Source organism: Chiloscyllium punctatum, chromosome 10 (genome assembly GCF_047496795.1).
Source record: "Chiloscyllium punctatum isolate Juve2018m chromosome 10, sChiPun1.3, whole genome shotgun sequence".
NCBI lineage: Eukaryota > Metazoa > Chordata > Chondrichthyes > Orectolobiformes > Hemiscylliidae > Chiloscyllium > Chiloscyllium punctatum.
Genome location: NC_092748.1, coordinates 118,941,785 through 118,962,336, shown reverse-complemented (window position 1 = coordinate 118,962,336; position 20,552 = coordinate 118,941,785). Strand labels below are relative to the sequence as shown.

General features: G+C 46.1%; 1 protein-coding gene across 1 annotated transcript in view; it reads right to left on the bottom strand.

Moving 5' to 3' along the window:
* Positions 1-19,252, bottom strand: part of tns1b (tensin 1b) — an 833,038-nt gene extending 813,786 nt beyond the window's left edge. The window contains 1 exon segment of the mRNA XM_072578355.1: positions 18,975-19,252. Coding sequence (XP_072434456.1) covers positions 18,975-19,070 — 96 coding nt within the window. The 5' untranslated portion in view covers positions 19,071-19,252.
* Positions 19,253-20,552: the final 1,300 nt, after the last annotated feature.

Below are 20,552 nucleotides of genomic sequence, written 5' to 3'. Positions count from 1 at the left end.
CGAGAGAAAGACAGCGAGAGAAAGAGAGGGAGAGAGGAGGGAGAGTGAGCGAGAGAGCAAGGGAGAGAGGAGGAGAGAGAGAGAGAGAGACAGAGGGAGAGGGAGAAAAAGAGAGGGAGAGAGAGAGGGAGGGAGAGAAGGAGGGAGAGAGGGAGGGAAAGAGGGAGGGGGAGAGAGAGGGAGAGCGGGAGAGAAAGGGAGGAGAGGGAGAGAGAGGGAGGAGAGGGAGAGAGAGTGAGAGAGGGAGAGAGAGGAAGAGAGAGACAGGGAGAGAGAGAGGGAGAGACAGAGCGAGAGAAAGAGAGCGAGAGAACGAGAGGGAGAGAGAGCGAGAAAGAGGGGGGGGAGAGAGGGAGAAAGAGAGAGGGAGAGAGAGGGAGAGAGAGAGAGGGAGAGAGAGAGAGGGAGAGAGAGAGAGAGCAAAAGAGAGGGAGAGAGAAAGTTAGGGAGAGAGGGATAGGGAGAGAGAGAGAGAGGGAGAGAGCGAGAGAAAGAGAGGGAGAGAGAGTGAGAGAAAGACAGGGATAGTGAGAGACAGGGAGAGAGAGAGAGAGGGAGAGAGAGCGAGAGAAAGAGAGGGAGAGAGAAAGTGAGGGAGAGAGGGATAGGGGAGAGAGAGAGGGAGGGAGAGAGAGGGTGCGGGAGTGAGGGAGAGACAGGGAGAGAGAGAGAGTGGGAGAGAGAGAGGGTGAGAGAGAGGAAGAGAGAGAGGAAGAGAGAGAGGAAGAGAGAGAGGGAGAGAGAGAGGGAGAGAGTGAGAGAGGGAGGGAGAGCGAGAGAAAGAGAGGGAGAGAGAAAGTGAGGGAGAGAGGGATAGGGGAGAGAGAGAGGGAGGGAGAGAGAGGGTGCGGGAGTGAGGGAGAGACAGGGAGAGAGAGAGAGAGTGGGAGAGAGAGAGGGTGAGAGAGAGGAAGAGAGAGAGGAAGAGAGAGAGGAAGAGAGAGAGGGAGAGAGTGAGAGAGGGAGGGAGAGAGAGAGGGAGGCAGAGAGGGAGGGAGAGAGGGAGGGAGAGAGGGCGGAAGAGAGAGGGGGAGAGAGGGGGAGAGAGAGAGTGGGAGAGAGAGTGGGAGAGAGGGAGGGAGAGAGGGAGGGAGAGAGGGAGGGAAGGAGAGAGAGAGGGAGAGAGCGAGGGAGAGAGCGAGGGAGAGAGCGAGGGAGAGAGCGAGGGAGAGAGCGAAGGAGAGAGCGAAGGAGAGAGGGAGGGAAGTGGAGAGGGAGAGAGAGATGGAGAGAGGGAGGGAAGTGGAGAGGGAGAGAGAGATGGAGAGAGGGAGGGAGAGAGAGGGAGGGAGAGAGAGAGGGAGGGAGAGAGGGAGGGTGAGAGGGAGGGTGAGAGGGAGGGTGAGTTGGAGAGAGAGTGGGAGGGAGAGAGAGGGAGGGAGAGAGGGAGGGTGAGAGGGAGGGTGAGTTGGTGAGAGAGTGGGAGGGAGAGAGGGTGAGAGAGGGGGAGAGAGAGGGAGAGAGAGAGAGAGGGAGGGTGAGAGGGGGGAGAGGGAGGGAGAGAGAGAGTGAGGGAGAGAGAGAGGGAGAGAGAGAGAGGCAGAGGGAGAGAAAGAGAGTTTCTGAGCACTAATGGGAACCTATTTGCACAGGGAGAGTTTTATTAAAAGATAGAATAAACATAGAAGAGTATTAGGTTTCTTTCAACTTGAAGGATCAGGGATCTTTTTCTTTTCTGCTGTTCTTTTTACCCAGAGCTTGGAAAACTTCTGGTTTCAGTTTGCAGGCCCCCTAATTGAAGTTCAATGTATAAAACAGTTCTCTGAGAGCAAAGAGTTAGTTCAGAAAGGTTAGAAATCTGTTAACTCAGCGTAAAGATTTCAGTTCAAAAGACCCAGACCAGAATTAGATTCTGAAGGGATTGTCTGAAGCTGTAAAAGTCGAGGCTCATGATAAGAGACGGTGGGTTTAGACCTCTGGTTACTCAGTTTGTGTTTAGTTTGGCAGTTGACTCATTGATATAGACTTATAAAAGCTATTAACAGGAGTAGGCCATTCAGCCCTCAGGCCTGTTCCACCGTTCAATTTAAACATGGTTGATCACATCTCGACCACAACTTCACATTCCTGCCCACTCTCCATAACCTTTCAACCTTAAACATCTGTCTATCTATATCTTAAATTTACTCAATGTCCCAGGCATCCATCACACTCTGGGGTAGTGAATTCCACAGGTTCATGACCCTTTCAGAGAATTAATTCCTCCTCATTTCTGTTTTAAATCTGTCAGCCCTTATCCGAAAACAATTACCTTTCATTCTCAACTGCTCCACATTGCTGCAATAAGTCAATAAATCTCTTCAATTTCTTCAGTGAAACTCTCTGCCTTTTCTGCCTCTATCTCTTGTAACAGCTGATATTTAGACAGAGCCATTAGCGTAATGGAATCTCACAAAGTGCTGCGCGTGAGCATTTTAAAAGCAGAATATATCACTGAGCCACATCAGGAAACACTTGGGCAGGCATTCGAAAGCTTGGTCAAAGCGTTTAGTTCTAAGGAGCGTCTCAAAGCAGCCAGTTGAGGTGGAGAGGGAATTCCTCAGCCTGAGATTGTGATAACCAAAGGCACAGCAAATGGTGCACCCTCTATGTTTGGGGATATACTAGAGGCCAGAATTGGAGGTCTTGGAGGGAGACTGATGCTGCAGGAGATTACAGAGATAGGGGAGGGATGCAGACCATGGAGGGATTTGAAAAGCAGGATGAGAATTTTGGAACCAATTGGATGAGCTAATCAGTGAGTATGGCAGAGACCATAGGAACAGGAAATGGGGAGAAAAAGTTAGCGGAGGTTTGGATGAGCTCACGTTTACCCGAGGGTATTTATGTCAGAGCTGCTGTGAAAGAGCTAGAATAATCGAGTCTAAAGGTAACAAAGAGAGGAATGAAGATTTGCAGCTGAGCTGAGGAAGGTACCGAGTCCCAGGATGTTGTGTCGGTCTCAGAGAAGGTGAACATTCATAATTCTATCGTTAGAAACCCATTTCATGGTCAGATACAATACCAAGGGTATAAAAAGGATGGTCCTGCCTCAGACTGTTACCAGAGAGAACGATGAATTTAAGAACTCTAAAACAGAGTTCAGATTTGGAACAATGCTTTCAATCTGACTCAAGATTTATTTGGAAGAAATCTGTGCTCACCCAAGACTGGGTGTTCATAAACTAATTCAGGGAGAGTGATTAGATTACTTACAGTGTGGAAACAGGCCCTTCGGCCCAACAAGTCCACACCGACCCGCACCCACCCATACATTTACCCCTTACCTAACACTACGGGCAATTTAGCGTGGCCAATTCACCTAACCTGCACATCTTTGGACTGTGGGAGGAAACCGGAGCACCCAGAGGAAACCCACACAGACACGGGGAGAATGTGCAAACTCCACACAGTCAGTCACCTGAGGCAGGAATCGAACCTGGGACCCTGGTGCTGTGAGGCAGCAGTGCTAACCACTATGCCACCGTGCCACCCTAAAGTGGAAGGGTTGAAAGTGGAGGGGTTGGGATTGGAGGTCGAGAGATCAGTGTATCAGAGTAAACTGGCATTACTAAGGATAAGTGCTCAGCAACAGCATGTATCATTGAAAAGGAAGGACTGTAGGAAAAGTGGTAATCTGCCATGGGCATCTAAGGAAATAAGGGAGGCTGTCAAACTGACAGAGAAGACAAACAAAGTAAGATCAGCGGGAAACTAGAAAATTGGGAAAGCTTTAAAGGCCAACAGAAAGCCACAAAAAAACTATAAAGAAAAGTAAGATAAATTATGAGAATAAACTAGCTCAGAATCTAAACAGAAATAGCAAAAGTTTCTACAAATATACAAAACAAAAACGAATGGCAAAAGTAATATTGAGAGAATGGGGCCCTCAACGATTAGGCTGATTAGGGATAGCCATTCCTGAAGAAGGGCTTATGCCCGAAACATTGATTCTCCTGCTCCTTGGATGCTGCCTGACCTGATGCGCTTTTCCAGCAACACATTTTCAGCCCCTCAAAGATCAGCAAGGCGGCCTTTGTGTGGAGCCACAGAAAATGGGGGAGATACTAAATGAATATTTTGCATCAGTATTTACTGTGGAAAAGGATATGGAAGACATTGACTGTAAGGAAATAGATGGTGGCATCTTGCAAAATGTCCAGAGTAGAGAGGGGGAAGTGCTGGATGTCTTCAAACGGTTAAAGGTGGATAAATCCCCAGGCCCTGATCAGGTGTACCCGAGAACTCTGGAGGAATGAGGAAAGTGTGTCCAGCAGGCTAAGATAAAAGGTAGGGAGGAGGGACTTGGGGGAGGGGCGTTGGAAATGCGATAGGTGGAAGGAGGTCAAGGTGAGGGTGATAGGCTGGAGTGGGGGTGGGGGTGGGGGCGGAGAGGTCAGGAAGAAGATTGCAGGTTAGGAAGGTGGTGCTGAGTTCGAGGGTTGGGACTGAGACAAGGTGGGGGGAGGGGAAATGAGGAAACTGGAGAAACCCGATAAGACCACTCCCTCCGTGACTCCCTCGTCAGGTCCACACCCCCTACCAACCCAACCTCCACTCCCGGCACCTTCCCCTGCAACCGCAAGAAATGCAAAACTTGCGCCCACACCTCCCCCCTCACTTCCCTCCAAGGCCCCAAGGGATCCTTCCATATCCGCCACAAATTCACCTGCACCTCCACACACATCATTTACTGCATCCGCTGCACCCGATGTGGCCTCCTCTATATTGGGGAGACAGACCACCTACTTGTGGAACGTTTCAGAGAACACCTCTGGGACACCCGGACCAACCAACCCAACCACCCCGTGGCTCAACACTTCAACTCCCCCTCCCACTCCACCAAGGACATGCAGGTCCTTGGACTCCTCCATCGCCAGACCATGGCAACACGATGGTTGGAGGAAGAGCGCCTCATCTTCCGCCTGGGAACCCTCCAACTACAAGGGAGGAACTCAGATTTCTCCAGTTTCCTCTTTTCCCCTCCCCCCCCACCTTGTCTCAGTCCCAATCCTCGAACTCAGTAACACCTTCCTAACCTGCAATCTTCTTCCCGACCTCTCCGCCCCCACCCCCACTCCAGCCTATCATCCTCACCTTGACCTCCCTCCACCTATCGCATTTCCAATGCCCCTCCTCCAAGTCCCTCCTCCCTACCTTTTATCTTAGCCTGCTAGGCACACTTTCCTCATTCCTGAGGAAGGGCTCATGCCCGAAACGTCGATTCTCCTGCTCCTTGGATGCTGCCTGACCTGCTGCGCTTTTCCAGCAACACATTTTCAGCTCTGATCTCCAGCATCTGCAGTCCTCACTTTCTCCGCATAAGGTAAGGATGCAAGGTATTACGGACAATGTATTAGCATGGATAGAGGGTTGGTTAACTAACAGGAAGCAAAGAGTGGGGATAAATGAGTGCTTTTCTACTTGGCAATCAGTGACTAATGGTGTGCCTCAGGGATCAGTATTGGGACCGCAATTATTTACAATTTCTCGACATGATTTGGACTGAGGACCACGTGGAGTGTGTCAAAGTTTGCAGATGACACTAAAATGAGTGGCAGAGCAAAGTGTGCAGAGGACTGTGAAAATTTGCAGAGATTTTGTACATTTTAACAAGATTTCCACTCATGCTTCTAAATTTAGAAGAATATAAAGCCTTTTCTCTCATGATCTATCTTTACTTTGTACGTTCCTCCTGAGAGAAGGAGACCAAAACTGTAACAAGACTTTGGGTGTGAGGTCACCAAAAGTTTACACAGTTTCAGAAGGTCTTCCTTACTCTTATAGTCTTCATTAAAAATCAACGTCTCCATCAGGTGAAGGAACAGCACTCCAAAAATTAGTGCTTCCAAATAAACCTATTGGACGATAGCTTGATGTAGTGTGATTTTTAAATTTGTCCACCCCAGTCCAACACTGGCCTCCAAAGTCAGATTATACTGAAGGCGACATCTCCAAGATTTCACCAACATGTGACTCGAGCTGCTTCATGCTATTACTTTCTCACTGATTATTGGTGAAACCCACTTGGTTTACGCACATCCTTTAGGGAAGGAAATTGCCATCCTTCCCTGGTCTGGCCTGCATGTGACTCCAGACCAACAGCAAAGTGATTGTCTCTTAGGGATGGGCAATAAATGCTGTCTGAACTAGTGGTACCTACATCGTGTGAAGAAATAAAAAAAATTATGATGCCACATGGTGGAACAATAGTGACATTCGCCACTTTTAGTATGTTACTGTCAAACTAAAAAGACGTTCTGCCTCTCATACAAATGATAATATGATATATGAGTTTTAGTACTGGTATGATGCCAAGTATGGTCCTATGTCCCCCAACATGATAGATCATATCTATCGGCACATTCCTTCAGTTATTCAAAACAAGCAAAGTACAGAACATAACCAGCCAGGCCACACTTGCAAAACCCACAACACAGCATCCAACGTCAGATATAATTCCACAATTACATAATTAAGAAGGAACAAGGGCCAAAAAACATTGTCTCCAAGTAGTAGTGATGTAGGGGATGACATTGAACATGAAATTAGAAAAGAATATAACTAAGGTTCTATAATAATTGTGGCTTTAATCTATATATAGATTGTGCAAACCACATCACTAATAACACAACTGTGGATGAATTCCTGGAATGCATACAAGATAACTTTTCAACCACTCTGTTGAAGATCCAACTTGTGAACAGATTATACGAGCCTTGATGTTGCGTAATGAGAAGGGATTGATTAATAATTTTATGGGACAAGATCCTTTAGTAAAGAGCCACCAGAACATTTTAGAATGTTAGTCCAAGCCAAACCTAAGGTCCTTAATCAAAATCAAGGAACTTCAAAGTTCTGGCACAAAAACACACTATGAAGTGGCCCAACAATGGCTATCATAATAAAGTGACATTAATATTAAATCTAAAACGGAGTTCTTTAAAATTGCTGGAAAAGCAGCAAGCCTGAGGATTGGGAGAAGTTTAGAATTTAGCAAATAAGGAACAGAAGTTTGATTCAGAGGGCCAAAATAGACTATGAAGTTAACCTTATAAGGAACATAAAAGTATATTGTAAAAGCTTCTATCAGCAGGAGAACAGGATTGATGAAAACACATTGAGGGCCCTTAGAGTCTGAATTGAGAGAATTCCTAATAGAATACAAGGAAGTGGCTCAGCAACTAAGCAACTACTTTCAATCTATCTTCACAGAAGACATTCAAATAACTTCCCAGAAATGGTAGGGAACAAGGGTCTAGTAAGATGGAGGATTGGAAGGAATTAGGACATTTTCTCACTAATACTAAAGAAATTCATGGAACTGAAAGCTCACAAATCCTCACAAATCCAGTTATACTACAACCCAGGGGACTCCAGCAGTCGGCCATATACATATTGGATGTCTTTAGGGTGGCACGGTGGCTCAGTGGTTAGCTCTGCTGCCTCATTGCACCAGGGACTCATGTGCGATTCCCGCCTGGTTTATGAAAGGGAAATCGTGGTTGACAAGCAGATAGTAGTTTCATGAGAATATTCTGCAGAATAGATAAGAGAAAACTGGTGGATGTGGTGTATTTGGATTTTTGAAAGATTTTTTGGTAAAATCCCACAGGTGAGGTTATTGTACAAGATCAAAGCAAACAGGATTGGGGGTAATCAATAGGCAGACAGGAAACAGACAACAGGTAAATAAGGATCATTTTCAGAGTCAGAGATGGTGTTGAGAGAAGTACCACAAGGATTAGTGTCTGAGACTCTTTAAGCAGCTTCACAATTATTCTATTCAGTTCGCTGCCTCTTACACACCAGCCTATCACATTTCACCCTGGAGAATCCATTACTGAAGTCTGATCTTTAACTGCTGCATTAACATCAAGAGTTAAACATGAAGCTAGAATGTGCCAACTCTGGACTGAAAACTCCCTAGTTTCATGTTAATCTGAGAAATGTGATCCAGGTTTAGCTGGAATCCTTTATTGGCCAAGTCTCCTGATAGATTAGCAAAGTATATGGTGTATCGTTTGTCCTGATGAGAAATAGGTACATTTTCCAATTTACTGAAATATTCCAATTTGGCCTTTATCACAAGGAGACTGAGGTACAGGAATAAAGAGGTTTTGTTCCAATTGTTCAGGGTTTTGGTAAGACCACATCTGGAACACTGTGCGCAGTTTCAGTCTCCACATTTAAGGAAGGACGTGGTGACAATGGAGGCAGTACAATGAAGGTTCACTGATCGATCCCTACATGAGAAGGTGAAGCTGTGGATGAGAGGCTGAGGAAATCAGGTCGATATTCTCCTGAAGTTGAGAATGAGAGATGATCCCATTGAAACATACAAGGTACTTAGTGAACTTGATGGGGTAGATGCGGTGAAGTGGGTCTTTAAGTATATTCAAGGCTGAGACAGATTTTTAATCATCAAGATAATCATGAGTTATGGGGAAAAGCAGGCAAATGGAGTTGTGACTTATCAGACCATAGACTATTACAGTAACAGAACAGACCATTCAATCAATCATGTCTCTATCAGCTCCCAAAAGAGCTCGCCAGCAGAACTTAACAACACACGGATCAGGGCTGGATCCACTACTTTTCATCATTTATATAAATGATTTGGAATGTGAACATCATAAGTTTGCAGATGGCACCAAACTTGGAGGTGTAGTGGACAGCGAAGAAGGTTACCTCAGGGTACAACAGGATCTTGATCAGATGGATCAATGGGCCAAGGAGTGGCAGATGGAGTTTAATTCAGATAAATGCGAGGTGCTGCATTTTGGAAAAGCAAATCAGAGCAGGGACTTATACACTTAATAGTAAGGTCCTGGGGAGTGTTGCTGAACAAAGAGACCTTGGAGTGCAGGTTCATAGCTCCTTGAAAGTGAAGTCGCACATTGATAGGATAGTGAAGAAGGCGTTTGGTATGCTTTCCTTTATTGGTCAGAGTATTGAGTACAGGAGTTGGGAGGTCATGTTGCAGCTGTACAGGACATTGGTTAGGCCACTGTTTGAATATTGCGTGCAATTCTGGTCTCCCTTCTATTGGAAGGATGTTGTGAAATTTGAAAGGGTTCAGAAAAGGATGTTGCCAGGGTTGGAGGATTTGAGCTACAGGGAGAGGCTGAACAGGCTGGGGCTGCTTTCCCTGGAGTGTCGGAGGCTGAGGGGAGATCTTACAGAGGTTTATAAAATCATAATAGGCATCTCTTCCCTGGGATGGGGGAGTCCAGAACTAGAGGGCATAGGTTTAGAGTGAGAGGGAAAAGATATAAAAGAGACCTAAGGGGCAACTTTTTCACACAGAGGGTGGTGCATGTTTGGAATGAGCTGCCAGAGGAAGTGGTGGAGGCTGGTACAATTGCAACATTTAAAAGGCATTTGGATGGGTATATGAATAGGAAGGGTTTGGAGGGATATGGGCCAGGTGCTGGCCTGTGGGACTAGATTGGGTTGGGATATCTGGTCGGCATGGACGGGTTGGACCGAAGGGTCTGTTTCTGTGCTGTACATCTCTATGACTCTATGGCATAAGAACTCAGAGCAGGAGTAGGCTGTCTGGCCTTTCAAGTCTGCTCCACCATTCAATAAGACCATGGCTGATCTTTTCATGGACTCAGCTCCACTTACCCACCCTCTCACCATATCCCTTCATTCCTTTATTGTTCAAAAATCTACCTTTGCCTGAAAAAATTCAGCGAAGAAGCCTCAACTGCTTCATTAGGCAGGGAACTCCACAGATTCACAACCCAAATCCAGTAGGCCCCACTATCCAGCCATATCTCTGTAACCCTCTAACGTCATTTGTTTCAAATATATCTCCAGCTCTTTTTTGAAACCTCCAATGGAATCTGCCTCCCCCACTCTCTCCGGTAGCGCATTCCAAATCCTAACAATGCTCTGAGTAAAGGTGTTTCTCCTCATTTCACTCCGAGCTCTCTCACTGACAATCTTGGAGTTATGACCCCTAGTTACTGACATACCAACCAGTGGAAACAGAAAATCCCTCACCACCCTGTCAAAAGTGTTCAGGAATGATCTCATTGAATGGTGGTGTAGACTCGATGGGCTGAGTGGCCTATTTCTGCTTCGACGTTTTATGATCTTACAGATGATCTTGGGCATCTATGATTCCTGTATGTCCCACTAATATTCTCACATCAGGGAGTGTTCTTTGTGATTGGGGACACTTGTTTCAGAATGGCGTGGATGGCTCACCGGGCAAGTGCACTCTTTGCGCCACCTGGTGGTGTCATTGGCAGCCTGAGTTGAATCTTGATAGAGGACTTTCACTATCAATATGAATGCTGGGATACCACTATCCTCCATTACTGTCAATCACTTCAATGGATATCACTCCTACATCCTCCAGGCAAGAGCACTGTGACAGTAGCACTAAGACAAATACAGGAAAAGAGGGAAACTGTGAATAAAAACCTGGGTGTGACTGGTGCAATTACTTGCAACTTGCAACTTTAGAATTGTTTTCTTGTGGTTTTCATGTAGCGCCAATTGCAAAGCTGTCAAGATACTGCTCAGAGGGCAGAACCATCACAAATGGGTTCAGTTTTCACAAAAAGGCTTGAGTTGTTATCGCAGACTAACATATCACTGCAGTACAGAATGAGTGCTAAACTGCTGGAGGCACTATCTCTCAGTGACAATGTTCAACCAAGAACCTCTCTATGTTCTTTCAAAGTATGCCACTGACTGTGTAGAACTTTGGGAAGTTGTGACAGATAGCAGTTCAATCCGAAGAGGAAGCTGATCAAGCCTTCACTATGTGATTGAAAACTTTGTGTACAATTTGCTCAGCATTCTGCATGATAACAAACTTCTGAGTTTGGTGAAGAGGGAGACAGAGTCTTCAATAACAAAAAACAGAAGAAGCTGGAGAAACTCAGGCCTGGCAGCATTAGTGGAGAGAAAATCAGATAATGTTTCACGTCTAGTGATGCTTCATCAGCACCTTTCTGAAGAACAGTCAGACCTGACTTGAAACATTGACTTGGCTTCTCTGTTTCTGTGCTGTATGATTCTATGACTTTATGTTATTGAGATTTGTAAAAGAGTTATTTGTGATTAATGGGATTATATTTGCCTGTGTTTTTCAAAATTTATTGATAAAGCCGAACCTGCAGTGTTCCATGATTATGTTTCAGTGAAATAACACTTTGTTAAAGCCAAAAAAAAAATCCATCAAGCCAGATATATAAAAAAAAACGTGAATTCTGTAGATCTGAAACACTGGCAGAAAGTTAGTGGAGAATGCAGAAGGTCTGGCAGCATCTGTGAAAAGACAGTTTTGAGTCCAGTGACCCTTCACAGGAACTGAAAGTAGCTGAGAAATGGTGACATTTATGCTGATGACGGAGCGTGGGGTGGGTGGAAAAAAGGAGTGAGACAAATAGATGAAGACAGTGCTCAGAAGGAGGGTGAGCAAAAAGGGGCACAGACAAAGGGATTGTTGATTGCTGACCTGAAACAACATCAGCTGGGATCATAATACTATGTTCATTCAAAATCCATTACCTTCATTGAACATCATCGGTCACCTGCCTGCCCACTTTAGTCTATGTCCCTTTAATGGTCAACATTCCCTCCTCACAGATTACAATGTTTCTTCCGATCATATCATCTGCAAACCATGAAAATGTTGCCTGCGCACCAACGCCGATAATATTCTCATGTGTCAGGGACATAAAAGGTCCAAATACTAACCCCTGGGGAGCTCCAACACAAATTGTCTGTTAATCCAAAATAATATTGGTACCCATTCTCCACTAACATCTTTTAGTCTCAAGGAATGGACAATTACTTGCACACACACAGAGTCTCACTGAGGTACAGTCCCTCACACACCGACTCACTGGGGTACACTCCCACACACACTGACCCTCACTGGGGTACACTCCCACACATACTGACTCTCACTGGGGTACACTCCCACACACACTGACCCTCACTGGGGTACACTCCCACACACACTGACTCTCACTGGGGAACACTCCCACACACACTGACCCTCACTGGGGTACACTCCCACACACACTGACCCTCACTGGGGTACAGTCCCACACACACTGACATTTACACAATGAGTGACCCTTCCCCTACTGAATAAAAACAGATTGGGTACAGTTACACAGTGATTGACCCTTACCCTGCTGAATAAACATTGATTTTGTACAATTACACAGTGACTGACCCTTACCCTGCTGAATAAACACTGACTCTGTACAGTTACACAGTGAGTGACCCTTACCCTGCTGAATAAACACTGACTCTATACAGTTACACAGTGAGTGACCCTTGCCCTGCTGAATAAACACTTACACTGTACAGTTACACAGTGATTGACCCTTACCCTGCTGAATAAACACTGACTCTGTACAGTTACACAGTGACCCTTACCCTGCTGAATAAACACTGACTCTGTACAGTTACACAGTGAGTGACCCTTACCCTGCTGAATAAACACTGACTCTGTACAGTTACACAGTGAGTGACCCTTACCCTGCTGAATAAACACTGACTCTGTACAGTTACACAGTGATTGACCCTTACCCTGCTGAATAAACACTGACTTAGTACAGTTACACAGTGACCCTTACCCTGCTGAATAAACACTGACTCTGTACAGTTACACAGTGACCCTTACCCTGCTGAATAAACACTGACTCTGTACAGTTACACAGTGAGTGACCCTTACCCTGCTGAATAAACACTGACTCTGTACAGTTACACAGTGATTGACCCTTACCCTCCTGAATAAATACTGACTCTGTACAGTTACACAGTGAGTGACCCTTACCCTGCTGAATAAACCCTGACTCTGTACAGTTACACAGTGAGTGACCCTTACCCTGCTGTAATAAGTCAGTGTGACACACTGAAAGTTTGGTGTCAAAGACCTTGGCTGACTGTGGGATTGGAGAGAGTGTCCAGTGTATTCGGTTTCGTGTTGTTGGACCTGGCACTATGGAGTCCAAGTGGAGCTACAGACAGACTGATACACAGATGATGGAATGACAGCTGGTGGACTGGATGTTGTCATCAAGGATATGCAAAAACATGTGGAACTGTGATGGTGAGACAGACAGTGTGCATGATTGAGATGGATCGATGGATTCTGTGGGATTCGGGATGTTTTAATTCTTTCATCAGGTGTGGGTGTCACAGGCTGGGCCTGCATTTGATTCCCATCTCTCACGGCCTGTGAACTGAGTGCCTTCTGGGGCTTTTTGAGAGGGCAGTTAACAATTAATCACATTGCTGTGGATCTTGGGTTAGATGTAGAGAAATAGGTGAGGACAGCAGATTTCCTTCCCTGAAGGATAATGACAAAGCTGATGTGTTTTTCTGACCATTGTTGGTAGCTGTCAGTCACCATTACTCAGATTTGCTTTCAGTTCCACATTTCTTACCTCCACCTGTTACCGCGGTGAAATTTAAACCCATTGTGTCCCCAGAGCTTTCACCTGGGCCCTGGCAATCACAAATCGAGCAAAACTATCATCGAAGGAACAAAGACCGAGAGTAAGAATGGAGGGGGAGAGATAGGCAGCCTGAAAGCTTCAAGTGAAACTGACAATCACCTTGGACCACTTTAGCAGCAGTGAGATTGAGGCAGGGACAGAGGGAGAGAGAGAGAGAGAGATTTGTCCAGTCACAAACCAAGGCCCGAGAGGTGAAAGGTCAATGTCTGACCCAACATATCACTGACTGGCCTAGGTACAGAAGCCCATTTGACATTGAACCAAAACATTTAACCAGATGGTATCAGTGCATAGGCTTCAATCAGTGGAGCAGCTAGAATTAAAGTTAATTCCCCGATTTTTTTAAGATTGAATCACTAATCTGTACAAATGTCCTCACCAATTACACAGTCTGTTCTGTGAGTGCCCTGAATTGATGTACCCTTCCAGGGATCCACATGGCCAAATGGCATTATCCCTAGATTATTAATCCAGAGATCCAGGTAATGTCTCAAGGTTCAAATCCAATCACAGCAGATGGTGGAATTCAAATCTGATTAAAACATTAAGAGTTTAATGATGACCATGAAACCTTTGCAGTAAAAATCCATCTGGTTCACTAATGGCCATTAATATAACTGCTAGAACATAGAACATTCCAGTGCAGTACAGGCCCTTCGGCCCTTGATGTTGCAGTGACCTGTGGAATCAATCTGAAGCCCATCTAACTATTCCATTATCATCCATGTGTTTATCCAATGACCATTTAAATGTCCTTAAAGTTGGTGAGTCCACTACTGTTGTAATCAGTGCATTCCATGCCCTTACTACTCTCTGAGTAAAGACCTATCTCTGACATCTGTCCTATATCTATGGCCCCTCAATTTAAAGCTATGTCCCCTCATGTTAGCCATCATCATCCAAGGAAAACGTCTCTCCCTGTCCACCCTATCTAACCCTCTGATTATCTTATATGCCTCTATAGAGTCACCTCTCAACCTTCTTCTCTCCAACGAAACAGCCTCATGTCCCTCATCCTTTCCTCTTCAGACCTTTCTTCCATGCCAGAAAACATCCTGGGAAATTTCCTCTGAATCCTTTCACATGTTTCCACATCCTTCCTATAATGCGGTGACCAGAACTGTACACAATACTCCAAGCGCGGCCGCACCAGAGTTTTGTGCAGCTGTAGCCTGACCTCATGGCTCCAAAACTCAATCCCTCTACCAATAAAGGCTAACACACTGTACATCTTCTTAACAACCCAATCAACCTGGATGGCAACTTTCAGGGATCTATGTACCTGGACACCAAGATCTTTCTGCTCACCTACACTGCCAAGAATCTTACCATTAGCCCAGTACTTTGCATTCCGGTTACTCTGACCAAAGTGAATCACCTCACACTTGTCCACATTAAACTTCATTTGCCACCTCTCAGCCCAGCTCTGCAACTTATCTATGTCCCTCTGTAACCTACAATATCCTTCATCACTATCCACAACTCCACCAACCTTAGTGTTGTCTGCAAATTTGCTAACCCACCCTTCTATGCCCTCATCCAGATCATTTATAAAAATGACAAATAGCAGTGGACCAAAAACAGGTCCTTGCGGTACCCCACTAGTAACTGAACTCCAGGATGAACATTTCCCATCAACAACCACCCTCTGTCTTCTTATAACTCGCCAATTTCTGATCCAAACCACTAAATCACCCTCAATCCCATGCCTTGGTATTTTCTGCAATAGCTTACCATGGGGAACCTTCTCAAACACCTTACTGAAAAGTGTCGTCCTTATCTGGTCTGGCCTACATGTGACTCCAGAGTTACAGTAATATGTTTGGCTTTTAACTGCCCACTGGGGCAATTAGGGATGGGCAGTAAATTAAACAAAACAGTGACACCCACATCCCATAAACAAAAAAAAACTTGCATAATTGTCTGTCCCAGTCACTGTCCATTTCTCCCGTCAGTTCTCCACACCATCCCTGTCCTTATTTTGTTATTTCTCTCTGTCCGACCATTTCTATCCTTCTCTGTTTCTGAACTTCTCTCCTTGTCTGTCTACCTCTTTGACTGTCTCCTTTACTCCTTTTCTCTCTCCCTGCAGTTCTCTCTGTCTCTGGTTCCCTTGCTCTCTTTTACCTGGTAATAACAATGACTGCAGATGCTGGAAACCAGGTTCTGGATTAGTGGTGCTGGAAGAGCACAGCAGTTCAGGCAGAATCCAAGGAGCTTCGAAATCGACGGTTCGGGCAAAAGCCCTTCATCAGGAATAAAGGCAGTGAGCCTGAAGCGTGGAGAGATAAGCTAGAGGAGGGTGGGGGTGGGGAGAAAGTAGCATAGAGTACAATGGGTGGGTGGGAGAGGGGATGAAAGTCCAGACAAGTCATGGGGACAGTGTTGAGCTGGACGTTTAGAACTGGGGTGAGGTGGGGGAAGGGGAAATGAGGAAACTGTTGAAGTCCACATTGATGCCCTGGGGTTGAAGTGTTCCGAGGTGGAAGATGAGGCGTTCTTCCTCCAGGCGTCTGGTGGTGAGGGAGCGGCGGTGAAAGAGGCCCAGGACCTCCATATCCTCAGCAGAATGGGAGGGGGAGTTGAAATGTTGGGCCACGGGACGGTGTGGTTGATTGGTGCGGGTGTCCCGGAGATGTTCCCTAAAGCGCTCTGCTAGGAGGCGCCCAGTCTCCCCAACGTAGAGGAGACCGCATTGGGAGCAACGGATACAATAAATGACATTAGTGGATGTGCAAGTAAAACTTTGATGGATGTGGAAGGCTCCTTTAGGGCCTTGGATAGAGGTGTGGGCACAGGTTTTACAGTTCCTGCGGTGGTAGGGGAAAGTGCCAGAATGGGAGGGTGGGTTGTAGGGGGGCGTGGACCTGACCAGGTAGTCGTGGAGGGAACGGTCTTTGCGGAAGGCGGAAAGGGGTGGGGAGGGAAATATATCCCTGGTGGTGGGGTCTGTTTGGAGGTGGCAGAAATGTCAGCGGATGATTTGGTTTATGCGTAGGTTAGTAGGGTGGAAGGTGAGCACCAGGGGCGTTCTGTCCTTGTTACGGTTGGAGGGGTGGGGTCTGAGGGCGGAGGTGCAGGATGTAGATGAGATGCGTTGGAGGGCATCTTTAACCACGTGGGAAGGGAAATTGCGGTCTCTAAAGAAGGAGGCCATCTGGTGTGTTCTGTGGTGGAACTGGTCCTCCTGGGAGCAGATACGGTGGAGGCGGAGGAATTGGGAATACGGGATGGCATTTTTGCAAGAGGTAGGGTGGGAAGAGGTGTAATCCAGGTAGCTGTGGGAGTTGGTGGGTTTGTAAAAAATGTCAGTGTCAAGTCGGACGTCATTAATGGAGATGGAGAGGTCCAGGAAGGAGAGGGAGGTGTCACAGATGGTCCAGGTAAATTTAAGGTCAGGGTGGAATGTGTTGGTGAAGTTGATAAATTGCACAACTTCCTCACGGGAGCACGAGGTGACGCCAATGCAGTCATCAATGTAGCGGAGGAAGAGGTGGGGAGTGGTGCCGGTGTAATTACGGAAGATCAACTGCTCTATGTAGCCAACAAAGAGACAGGCATAGCTGGGGCCCATACGTGTGCCCATGGCTACCCCTTTGGTCTGGAGGAAGTGGGAGGATTCAAAGGAGAAATTGTTAAGGGTGAGGACCAGTTCCGCCAAATGAATGAGAGTGTCAGTGGAAGGGTACTGTTGGGGATGTCTGGAGAGGAAAGAACGGAGGGCTTGGAGGCCCTGGTCATGGCGGATGGAGGTGTAGAGGGATTGGATATCCATGGTGAAGATGAGGCATTGGGGACCAGGGAAACGGAAGTCTTGGAGGAGGTGGAGGGCGTGGGTGGTGTCTCGAACGTATGTGAGGAGTTCACTCTCAACTGCTGTGTGCATCCCATACCATTCTTCCTTACCGCATTCTGTCTGTCTTATCCACCCCTCTCACCCGGGGTGGGGGGAGGGATGCCTCTTTTCATCACATTGATGAGGGTATCCAGCTAATTTTGCATCCTTTTTTCACCATTCATCTCTCTTCCCCATCACTCTGTCCCCCAGTCTGTTTCCTTTCCCTGCCAGTCTCTCCATTTTAAGACCATAACAAATGCAAACAGGAATAGGCCATTCGGCCTCTCGAACCTGCTGTGCTATTCAATAGGATCATGGCTGATTTGACATTCCTCACGTCCATTTTCCTGCCCAATTCCCATAATCCTTGATTCTCCGACTGATCAAGGATCTATCGCAGTCTTAAATATACACAAGGACTCTGCCCCCACCCACCCCCCAGCCCCCCCAGCTCTCTGTGACAAGGAGTCCCAAAGACACTTGAACACTCAGAAAACATATTCATAGAATCATAGAATTTTACAGCACAGAACACCATTCACCCCATTGTGTCCGTACCAGCTCCTGAATGAGCTACCCAGCCAGTCCCACTCTCCAGCCGTATTCCATAACCCTAACTTCATCCCTTTCAAATATATCTCCAGCTCTCTTTGAAACCTCCTATGGAATCCCCACCACCCACTTCCCAGACAGCACATTCCAAATCCTAACCACTCTCTGAGGAAAGAAGTTTCTCCCCAGCTCACTCCGAACTCTCTCACTGACAATCTTGAAGTTGTGACCCCTAGTTACTGACATACCAACCAGTGGAAACAGAATGTTCTTTTTTATCCTGTGAAAATTGTTCATAATTTTGAACATCTCCATTCCTCCTTATCTCAGCCTTATTGGTGCCTCTTTAGACTGAGACGATGCACTCTGGACCTAGACTCTCCTGTGAGGGGGAAACATTCTCTCAGTATTTACCCTGTCAAGCCCCTTAAGAGCCCTCCATATTTCAATGGAATCTTCTCCCATTGTTCTAGACTCCAGGGAGTAGAGCCCCAACCTGTTTAACCTTTGCTCATGAAACAGTCGCTCCGTACCAGGGATCATCGTTGTGAACTTTCTCTGAAGCTTTATCAGCATCAATTGTTTTGTTCGCATTTCCACCCCCACCCCCCACCTTTCTCTCTCAACCTCCTCCTTCTCACTCTCTCTGCTCTGTTTAAGTTGCTGCAGTCTATTTGCCTTCTCTCTCTCTCTCCCCCAAGTCTCTCTCACTCCCTCCTCTTACTTTTTCAGCAGCTCTCTCTCTCTCTCCCCCTCCCCCTCCCAACCCCTCAGACTGTCACTTGCTTGGACCCAGGTAGAACTCAGATCCCACCCCCTCTCTCTCTGGGGCCTCACATGTTCCAACAGAGACTTTATTCAAAATCGACAACAAAATACTAAACTCTCTGTGTTATTCTCTGCAAGGATTTCAACCCCTCACCTGCGGTTGGAGAACACCCAGATACCACTCACCCACACACACACCCCCCCTGACCTCCTTCTGTTTGACACACTGTCCTGCTCCTAACTTTCACCTGGGTGAAATATTCCCCAAGCAATTCTGCAAAGCGGCTCCCACACATATGGAGTTTTATTTTTGCTGAGTGAGGGGCAAGAGGTACCTGAGGGAGGAAGGGACTCTCCTCTCTGATCTTCTCTCCACCTGGGTGACGGTGAGGCATGTCCTGGCAGCAGCAGAAGCTCAGAGTGCAGCCCATCCAGGCTCAGCTCAGATCAGCTCAGCTCAGCTCCCTCCATCAACACCGTCCCAGCTCGGAGGCTGCTCTCCGCGGACACACTCACTCTCTCACACTCACACACACACACTCACACTCTCTCACACTCACACACACAGCCTCTGAGCTGCTTTCTGCGGGATTGTGAAAGTAAAAAGTGAAGCTTCCTGCTCTGCACTCCCACACGGAGGCTGGAAAGGCAGGAAGTTGGGACCCGCTCCCGCCTGACAACCGGGAATTAAATCCCGGAGCATTGGGAAAGCCCGGGGCTGGAGACAGCCGGAGGGGCGACTATACACACACACTCAGAATTACACACTGACACACTCAGAATTACACACACACACTAACACACTCACTCGGAATTATATACATAGAATTACACACACTAACACAATCACAGAATTACACACACACTAACACACTCACTCATAATTATATACATAGAATTACACACTCACTCAATTACATGCACAGAATTACACACGCTCAGACTTACACAGATACACACTAACACACAGAATTGCTCACACAGAATTATACTCACACACACTAACACAGAATGACACACTCACTCAGAATTATACACACACTAACACATTCAGAATCACACACGTACTCAGAATTATACATACACACTAACACAATTACACATTCACTCCGAATTACACACACAAACACACTCCGAATTCCACACACTCAGAATTATACACACATGCACTAACACAGAATTACACACTCATTCAGAATTATACACACACTAACACACAGAATTACACACTCACTCAGAATTATACAGACACACTAACACAATTACATGCCCACTCATAATTATGCACACACACTGACACACAGAATTACACACCCACTCAGAATTATACACACAAATGCAATTACACACTCAGAATTACACACAAGCACTAACACAATTACACACTCACTCAGAATTATATACACACTAAAACAATTACACACTCACTCAAAATTGTACAGAAACACACTAACACAGAGAATTACACACACACTAACACAAAATTACCCACTCACTCAGAATTATACTCACACACACTAACACAGAATCACACACTCACTCAGAATTATAGACACACACTAACACACAGAATTACACACTCACTCAGAATTATACACACAGAATTACACACTCATTCAGAATTATAGACACACACTAACACAGAGAATTACACACTCACTCAGAATTATACGCACACACTAACACACTCTCACAGAATTATATGCACTGAATTCCACACACACAATTCCACACACTCACAGAATTTCACACAGACATACAGAATTGTGCACTCATGCATACAGAATTCCACACACACACACATATAGGATAACACACATTCACATAAAGAATTACACACACACTCACTCAAAATTACACACTCACTCACACATACACAGAATTCCACACACAGAGAGAATAACATACACATA